Below are 10507 nucleotides of genomic sequence, written 5' to 3'. Positions count from 1 at the left end.
CTAGGAAAAAAAGAAAGAATATACTTGCATTAGTTATGACATAGCTTTTTATATGCAAAACATGCTACATCTATATTTCCATTTTTATCTTCCCTAAGCCTAATACGTAGTCTTTACTTGGATACCATGTGCTAATATACTTTTTTTCTAAGATCAAGATTATTTAGTTAGCATACACATATTTTATGTGAGATAGACTGATGCAAAACGTACGTTCAGTTTTTTTTTTTGTAAATGACTTAACTTTAAAAATTAAAGGCAGAATTTGTTTTAAAAGCAATCTTATAACCCGACGTACGGTGGACTCATCAGATAGCACGATGTGGCTTTGCTATATGAAGACACACACACACATAACCCGACGTAGTGTACAAAAAAAATTAGATTAGTTGAAAAAAGGTTTAGAATTAAAACAAGACAGCATTCACTTTAAGTTTGTGTGCACAATGAAAAGGCATTTTTAGTGATGTACGCTTGTAATTAAAATCAAACATGAACTTAGAAATACTGATCATCGTACATGGTTTGTGTAATATGTTAGAACATATACTTGTTATACGTGATTCAGAAGAACGGTGGGTTAATAACAATATGGGAATTTAAATGTGTGATTTGTTGTCAGTATTGGCGTCTTTGTTCAATAAAAATGTACAAATGTCCATAACATGAGCGACAGTGTGAATTTTTTTTTTGTTATTATGACCAATTTATTTATTTATTTTTTTTAAAAGGAGAGCAGACTACAAGCTGATGTTTCGGAAATGGCGACTAAACCTCAAAAATCGTGCATTATAATACATTTACAAAACCGTAAACGCACAGACCAACATCCTTCTAACTTCATGGCAAAGCCAAATCACTCTTTACACACATGTACCAAATTTTGTTATTCTGACAAGTTTGTATATAGTTTTCTTCACCAGTGTCTATTCCTTGTTGTACTTTAAGAATGTTAACATCAGTTTGGATCTGTTATACAGTGTTTGTAAATGTTTATCAGATGGAAGAATTTGATTTTCAAAAATGTATCGATCATAAGCAAAATTTCTCTGTCTTATTTCGTAATAAATTAAAATACGTCAAAATAAAAATAATAATAATCATGAATTATTATCCTTTTTGTTTAGAGGACATAGCGAGGCTGTTACTTTTTAAAAACGTACTTTTTATCGCTAATTCTCACTAATAAACTAGACTGCAGTAATTTATTTTTGGCGGGTGAACATCATCACGTTAGAATCGACGTATATTTATTTATTAAACCACTTAACGTGACCAATATCACTGTTATTGTAGTATTTTATTTTAGTTTGTGACCTAAAAATGTACGTTACTTTTTTTATATTTTCTCATCATCGGTGTTTAGGTCTTAAGTACCTGGAAAGGTCAGATGCACGTGACCTTTTCCTCACTCTCAGGAGAAGATGAATTTAAATATTAAACGAAGGTCAAAATAACCCGCACATACTCTGACCCTTTTCAGAGTAATGTCCAGGTAGGTAGTTACATTTATATTCTTGTAGCTAGACACATTTTTCTTTATTCGATGTTGCGAAGTTCATCATTACATATGTATTTATCACACTTCAGTTATTTTAACAGTCATCGAGAGCATTTACACAAATAAGTTTTGGTTTTGTTTTGAATTTCGTGCAAAGCTACTCGAGGGCTATCTGGGTTAGCCGTTCCTGACTTGTAAGTAGTAATAAACTAGAGTGAAGATAGCTAGTCAAAATCATCGACCATTTACTCTTGAGCTATTCTTTTACTAAAGACTAGCTGGATTGAACGTTAACTTATAACGCCCCCATGACTGAAAGGGTAAAAATATTCAGTAGCGTGGATTCGAACCCGCAACCTACAAATTGAGAGCCGAGCGCCTTAATCACTGGGCCTCTGGAACTATGATATAATTTTGTACCAAACATGCTCGCTCTTGCAGCCGTGAAAACGTTATAAAAGCAATAGTCAATCTCACTATTTGTTGATAAAAGAGAGGCCCAAAAGTCTGTTATTGCTAAATTAAGGGCGGCTAGTAAAGACAGACTCCCATGCAGTTTTGCGTGAAATTCCACCAACTGGCTGATCATAGAAGAGAAAGCTAGGAGTATTTACTCTCCTCTCCACTCTAAGGAATTTGTATAGGATATTCTTATCATATCACTGTGTTTTAATTTTTATTCAAAAGTGAGAAATAAAAGTAGGTATACAAAAAATTGAACTCATTTTAGAATTTCAGTGATATTTTGAAATGATATTAATAAACACTAAATTAAAAAAAAACATTGTTACTTATCCCAATCGAATTTACAGGGTCGACAAATAGGTTTAGATCAAAAAATAGTTCATCTTAACGTCTTTATTCATTACAATTAATGTTGATTGAAAAAATATTCAGCACCAATATTAATTTTATAGATCTTTAATATACATTTGTTCATATGTTATATCATTGAAAAAAACAACTTGTTTTTATAAATTGCAATAAACCCCATTTGTTTTAAAGTATATGCATAGATGGCAGCACACACGCATTGCTTTCTTTAGTAAGATCAGTACGACAAATACGAGTAACAACACTAAAAAAAAAAAAAAGAATACCATCGTAAGTTTTGTATATTGTACTTATATATTTCATTCATAATTTTCTAATTAATAAGGTGTTTAGATTATTCAGACTACAAAACTTAGTAATTTAGGTATACTAAGGCAACAATTAGTAAAGGAATTCAGTCGTCCACGATGAGCCATTTCTGTAAGAAGTTGCGTATTTTGCCATTTTAGCTTTTGTGTATATATATGAGAAACGTAAATATTTTTATTGATTAAAATAAATGTTCATATTTTACTATCCAGTGACCTAATTGCTGAACTTTTGAAAGACATATCTCTCGAGTAAATAATAACTGTTTATAAAAAAAAAAACGACCCCTTTGGTGGGTCATTGGTAAGTTTAAAAATACTAAAATCCGGGATTCGATTTCCCGCGATAGACTCGGTAAGTATCTCAATGTAGTTTGCGCTTAAAAAACAAACAAACAACAGTAATCAACTAAAGAAACAGTGCTGAACTCCAAGCAGTTTTAATAACAATAACAATATTCAAGAAATCTGTTCAGAACTGAGTCCGTATTTAATCACAGTTTCTTGTGAATTTCCCACTGATACAACAGTAAGTGCACGGATTTACAATGCTAAAATCAGAGGTTCGATTCCCCTCGGTGGACTAAGCAGATAGTCCGCTGTGGCTTTGCTATAAAAAACACTCACACATATCTTATGAAGTATATTAATAGAGAAATGACAGACTTCATGAACTGGTTTTTCACACAATCCTGTGTGCGTATGGAAGGAAAAAATGAACAATATCTTCTCCTGAACTCAAGTAAGTCGTTCTGGGTTAAAGAGAAAAAATCTGTTGTTAGGTTTCTTGTACAGGTCTTACTGGTCTCGGCAGTTTGGGAAAGCTGAACAATTGGTATGTCTTTTCTATGTCGTTCTGTGTGCTTCAATAACTTCTGACATGTGTGTCCTCTATCCCTCTGGGAGAATATTAAAAAAAAAATGAATACCACCAACCCATCTCGTTGCCCCCAAGGGGCTTTTAAAGGAGAAATTTTCCAGAAATTATCGGTAGAGAAAACACGCAAGTAAAGCGGTGTACACACCCTGGTTTTTGCCGCTGGCTGACAGAGAGAAATCAGCTATCCTCGTGCCCAGACGTTAGGTTGCTTGTTCTGAGCCGAGCTTCTTTGTCCCACCTCACTGAGATTAGGACTCCAACTGAGAATCCTTTTCTTGCTACGTTGTCTAATCTACCATTTACCTTTTAAAGTAATTTTGGGTCGTTCCAATGGTAAACGAATCAGTTTGAGATCAACGGGACTGATACGGTGGTTACTGCTTTGTTTGAGTGACTAAACCGGAGATGATAGGACTCGCGTATTAATAACTGTTCGTGTTGTACAGCTCTTCTCTCTCCGTCATTTTTTAAGTTAGAAAAAATTCACCATGCCTGTTTTCGCCAGTAGCCTCACTGCCACAGGTGTTTTCTGGGCTTGTCTGTCTCTGGCTGCTGCTATACTGATATGTTCAGGCTTCTACTTGCCCTTCTGGCTCCAAGGCGCCTTGTTCAACTCAACGGAGGTATCGTTCGGTTCCTTCCGTCGCTGCAGCTATCCACGGATGGAAGAAGACGGCGGGTTCCAAATAGTCCACGAGTGTGGCCGTTACACCACCTTCCACGACATACCCAGCGTCTCTTGGCAAATCAGTACGATCACGGTGGGGTTCGGGGCTTCCACCTCTCTTCTGGTGGCCTTCACGACTATTTCAGCGTGCTGCGTAGCGGACGTGGTGACTAAGCGTGCAGCCCGAGTCCTCGGTCTCGTTCAGACTCTAACAGGTGAGTTGTCAGAGTGTAGCAGCGTATCCAGCAACTATTTTTCCTTGCAGTATGTTTCAGGATAAGAAGAGGGTTTTGTAAAGATTTCGAGTTAGCTGCGCTAAATAACAATTATGGTTACCCACGTTGAAGGTATTTTTTTGGAACTAAGCACAAAGCTACATAATGGGCTATCTGTGCTTTGTTCAACACATGTATCGAAACCCAGTTTCTAGCGTTATAAGTCCGCAGACATACTGCCGTGCCAGTGGGTCGTGGTATGTAGAATGTAGAGGAACCAAATGAGCAAAGAATACCTAAGTTATATCTGAGTCTGAGTTAAACTAACCACTTCTATCAAGCACACTAAGAAATATATCAGTCTTCGACTTGATCGAAAATCAAAAGTTATTTTGAACCAGAATTTATTACATCGCAATTAACAACAATGAGTAAAAAGTGTGAGATTTAAAATCTACAAGTAACAATCTTGTAATGGGAAATGGCCTCGAACCTGATGATCTTTTAATGATCCACTATTTGACCTCTTAGCCTAAACAAAAATAATCATTTGAATATATTACTAAGTATAGGTTTACAATTGATTTGTCGCTACTTTGTTACCTATTTTAATTAAGCAGTTTATTTATTATAGTAGCTGGTCGTTAAGGCAAACACATTCAGATATTATGTAGAAGCTCCTAAATAAATGAAAATAAATCATAAAACTAATATTATACAAGTATTTAGGTATATAGTATCTGCTTAAAAATCCGTTTCGAAATTTGTTCATTGTTTTCATGTGTCGTTACTGACAGCGTACTGAAAAGTGTCTATCCACAATTTTTACTTATTGATGGACTTGTTTTTGAGAAGTGATAAAGAACGAATGATTTTGTAGTGAAGTGAATACAAGTGGAAAATAAATGGTTTACAGTTTGGGAGCTGTAAACAAAAAGTCGCCTATCCAATCGAATAATTTTGAAAATTAGAAAATAAAATTAACGAAAACCTGGTTTGTGAAAATCATGTTGAGGGGTGAGTAGGGGAGGAATGATTTTTTATAAAGTCTCGTACACTGAAGAAAAACACACACACACACGTATATATATATATGACCTGTATTAACTATAAGAAGTATGAAGCATTACAAAGATTTACAGCGAAACAAAATCTCCAGGTGTCTCACAGGCAAAGACTAAAGGCTTAAAAGGTTAAAATTTGAATTTCGAAGATGTCTGCAGTGGGTAGGTCACAAATAGCTTATTCTGTAGTTTTGTGTTTAACAACAGGCCCTGTTGTTTAGTCTTATAATTAACAACACACAGTTTCAATGTAGTGTGAGTATTTTATGTACAAGTACCAAAAGAAGTAGACAGTATATTGTTGTTCCTTTTGTTTCATAATCTTTGTCATTGGTGTCCTTGCAATAAACAAAGTGGGCGAAGACACGTCCCTCTAGTGGCATAGAAGTACGGCTGCGGACTTGCAACGCTAGAAAGTGGGTTTCGATACCGGTAGTTGGCAAATCACAGGTAGCTCATCGTGTAGTTTTGTGCTTAACTTTAAAAGAAAAAACAAGCCAAAGACATATTTTCCTAAAGTTATAGTTTTATGTTTAAACATCATTAAACACTTAAAATCAAATAAATGTACCTAATTTAGCAGTGTAAGACTAGAGGGAAGGCAGCTGGTCATCACTACCCACCGCCAACTCTAGGGCTACTCCTTCACCAACGAATAGTGGGATTGACCGTAAAATCATAACGCTCTCACGGCTGAAAGGGCGAGCATGTTTAGTGTGACAGGGATTTGAGCTCCCGATCCTCAGATTATGGGTCGAGTGCCTTAACCACCTGGCCATGCCGGGCCATACATGTGGAAAGTGTGTCATCACTCAATTAATAAACACATTTACTTACTGTTTTATTTTTATTTTATTGCATTCCACGTAACCAAAACTAGGATTGCATTATGGCATGAAATAGTAAAATAATATAAAAGAGTTATCACTAAATGAGATACTTCCTTTGCAAGTGTGGTCATTCTCATGTGTTTTTTTACGGGTAAAGTGTGGTCATTCTTGTGTGTTTTTTTACGGGTAAAGTGTGGTCATTCTTGTGTGTTTTTTATGGGTAAAACTGATTTTTTAACAATATCACGTATGGAAAGCCATAAGTAACAGGAGATCCGATTATGAACTAAAGAGATAATTTGGTTGTTGATAATTTGACTAAGAATTTCTAGCTTGTCTATAAAATAATGAGGTTGAACGAAGCTGGTTAAAAGTAAAAAAAAAAAAAAAGAACAGAAATAAAACGCAGCATACTTGCAAAAGACAGCCGCTTCTGCTAGGTGAGAAGGATAATCAGACGCTTCTGCTAGATGAGAAGGAATTAACCTGCTCCATAAAAGGATTTAGAACATTCAGTGACTTGGGTGAATAAATAGCAGATGGGTTTTTATTATAATAAATGCGATAAGATAATTCGTGTGATTTATTATAATGTGAATTATGAATTTTGAAACGGCTTCACTAAGTAATGAAAAGGTTTATTATCAATGTACGACGTTTCGACAATATATTCTCATCCTCAGAAACAATTAATTTATTAAGATACTCTTTCTTAGGACAGAGTTCTGCCTAACTGAACACGATAATCTTAGAAGTAACTCTCTACTCTGCAACCTCCTGGTAAGACAGATTATAAAAAACACGCTAAAATTCAACAGGCAAATTCGCTTTCTTTGTCCAGTGAACAGTGCCACCTTAGTTTCTTCATGGCCTTGGTCGACTGTTGAAAGCAGTTAACGTCATAACTGGCCAGCGAAGGACATTCAACCAGATGATATATATTACTGCAATATCCATGCGAACATAGAGGCATCACCTAGTACAGAGAACAAAGAAACGAAGCAACTAGAACAACGTAACCTTAACAATTTTCTGGACCACTTGTCGCCGCCATTACACCACAGAAACTATACAGTCAAAAATTAATTGCAAAAAATACCTCTGCAGCAGACACAATACATGAAGATATTACAGCATATCACAGTTACAAAACTATTGAATATATACTAATTAGAGACATAGTTTCAGCCTAGTTTGTATTTCGGTCCTTTTGAAAAGTAGGCTGTTAATGCAAAGTGTTTCTTTAAACTAAAACGAATAACAACACATTAACGTCATGGTTGTTTTAAATAATATTCAGAAAGAAAAGCATCAACTATAATTTTTACGTGAATAAGGAACCAAATCATCCAGTGTGTTACGCCGTATATGTGCGCGTATTATGGTTAGGTAAAAAGACGGTTAGTTACAGTATACTGTACAAATTTCAACACAGGTACCTGAATTTTGAAGGGAACATAATGGTACTTGATAAAACGATGGGGACTTATCTCCCCGTTGCCCCCTTGCTGAAAGCGAATAAAGAGAGAATAGTTTAGATAACCAAGAACACACTTTACCTTCTCATTTAGTTTGTAACTTCATGGGCGCCCACAGAAATATTTTCAAGGTGGAGCAAAACATGCATATAGGAGATCTATGTTTTACAGTGTGCGTCAACAGACTAAAATAAATGTGTTCGGAGTAGTTAAACGCAAACACAATTTTACAGTTTTAATTAACGTTACTAAACATTTTGTTTAAACTATGTTTTGAGTTTACATCATAATACGTGCAATTTATTGTGAAATATAAGGCGCCCTTCCTGGGGGCGCCAATGTAAGTCCTTAAATGGCATAATTTTTTTTGAAGGTTCTAACAACTTCTTCGGAGAAGGAAGACATTTGTGGGAAAAGTAAACTTAGCTCCTCTCTATATATGGAGCCACTCGACTCGTAATCTAAGGGTCGCGGGTTCGAATCTCCGTCACATCAAACATGCTTGCCCTTTCAGCCGTAGGGATGTTATAATGTTTCAATCAATCCCACTATTCGTTGGTAAAAGATTTGCTCAACGGTTGGCGGTGAGCGGTGATGACTAGCTGCCATCCCTCTAGTTTTACACTGCTAAATTAGGGACGACTAGCGCAGATAGCCCTCGTATTTCTTTGCGGGAAATTCAAACCAAACCATATATATGTATTTATAACTTCAATTTCTTAAGAAAAATATTAGAGAAATCTCTCCACTTTAATACATACGTATATGAATATATACATATTGCACAAGCTAATTATCGGCAAAGTTTCAATTTGTTTTTTAACTGCTGAGCAGCTCGTAAAGTTACTTTATTTGCTCGAGTGGAAAACGTAAGGTGCTTCTGCGTAAATTTCAGAATTTGAAAAATGTTCTCCTTGTATTAAAAGTATCGAATAACTTGATTAATTAACTACTCCTTTGGATAGGGTATATCAAGACATATTTACCCCTTTTCTTACGCATAAAGAGCTTTTATCGCATATTTTATCGAAATGCTTATTTGTGTGTCTCTTGCGCTGCGTCCACCACTGGGATCAAACACCAGATTTTAGTATTATATGCCTTTCATCTGCGTTTTACTGAGTGACTGGGGGACGCTGAAAGTACTTCTCTAAAAATCCACGTACTTATTTTGTGAAAGTCAGAATGTTTTATAAGTTCACAGTTTTTTCTGTTAGAAAATACAAGTTTCAATTTTTTTAGTTTCATTTGTACTTTTTTTTAAGTTAACGCTAATTTCTATATGTTTACCTATCGGAGGATTCCAGTATGAAGTGTTTTGAAGTTAATCGGTTAACTGGCATAAAAGAAATAATTGTCACGAGAAACGTGCTGAAAATAAGCGATATATGGGAATGTAGGAGACAAGAAAATAGTCATTTATTCCGTCTTATGGAAGTGTACCAAGAGAGGGAGAGAAAAAAAAAACAACTTATAAGTGACAGCCGTGTCTACATGGCTGACTTCACGTGGTACACAATTATTAGGAGATATATATGACGTGTATATGAGCGTTCTTCTCCTTGAAGTACTCTACCTTCCACTTAGTATCTGTTTAGTTTACTCCCTTGCTCTTGTGTCAACATAAATCTGTGTATATTGTGTAATATTATCTAGAGATTACAGACTCAAGAGTATCTCGAACATGATCGCGATATGACTGTCACTCATTTTCGACTTTACATTAGTATCATGCAAGTGATATGTTTTTGTGATGGTATTATAAATATTTGACCCCGAGTGGCACAGCGATATGTCTGCGGATGTAAAACGCTAAAACCCGGGTTTCGACACCTGTGAAGACAGATCACAGATAGCCCATTGTGAAGCTTTGTGCTTAATTCAAAACAACTATAAATTTTAACCAACAATAAACTATAGGAATATGAAAATCTTGGGTATATAATGATAAAACAAATTATAGATTGCGTTAACATTTTAGGCTAGTTACTTTTTTAATTGTGACTTCACACTCATTAGGGTCACGGGTTCGAATTCCTGTCACACCAAACGTGTTCGCCATTTTAACCGTGGGAGCGTTATAATGTTACGGTCAATTCCACTATTCGTATAGAGTAGTCCAAGTGGCAGTGGGTGGTGATGACTAGCTGCCTTCCATCTAGTCTTACACTGTTAAATTAGGAACGGCTAGCGCAGATAGCCCTCGTGTAGCTTTGCGCAAAATTAAAAAAAAAAAGAACAAAGAAACAAAACACTAATTAGAAAACATTCTTTACACGTTTTAAATGTTTTAAATTTATGAACTCTTTGTAATGTCAAAAGTTGAAAAATATATTTTTAATATATATGTATATCACGTAAATACGTGATGTAAGTCTAGTTTCCCTGGCGGCGTTGCAACAAAATGATGGTTTGTTAACTTTTCATTTGATTTTTTGTTGATTTTATATAAACTTCCGTGTAACTATTTAGGCTATATTTTATTCAAAATTGTTTCCAGACTTACTTTCATGGCACCCGTTTTTTAAATATTTTTTCTCTGAGTCAGACTCCAGTGGCACTTAAATTCTGATTTCGTTGTTTGTTCGAGCATTTCAAGACAGTGATGTTGTATACATTTCTCTCCCCAAGTCAAATTTGCTCGTTATATACAATAAACAAACAGAGCAATACATACACGTACGAAGATATTTCTGTCAGTATTAATTTATTTGTTAATTTGACACAAAA

General features: G+C 35.2%; 1 protein-coding gene across 2 annotated transcripts in view; it reads left to right on the top strand.

Annotated features, from left to right (window-relative positions):
* The first annotated feature begins 3666 nt into the window (after positions 1-3666).
* LOC143253362 (LHFPL tetraspan subfamily member 6 protein-like) overlaps positions 3667-10507 on the top strand; it is a 56907-nt gene continuing 50066 nt past the window's right edge. The window contains exon 1 of one of the 2 annotated variants that reach the window (XM_076507123.1): positions 3667-4405. In XM_076507123.1, coding sequence (XP_076363238.1) covers positions 4012-4405 — 394 coding nt within the window. In that variant the 5' untranslated portion in view covers positions 3667-4011. The remainder of the gene's footprint in view (positions 4406-10507) is intronic. The other variant, XM_076507124.1, reaches the window with a different exon arrangement.

The sequence above is a fragment of the Tachypleus tridentatus genome, chromosome 6 (genome assembly GCF_004210375.1).
Source record: "Tachypleus tridentatus isolate NWPU-2018 chromosome 6, ASM421037v1, whole genome shotgun sequence".
NCBI lineage: Eukaryota > Metazoa > Arthropoda > Merostomata > Xiphosura > Limulidae > Tachypleus > Tachypleus tridentatus.
Note: the sequence above shows the minus strand (reverse complement) of the source record. Positions and strands in the feature narration are given on the sequence as shown.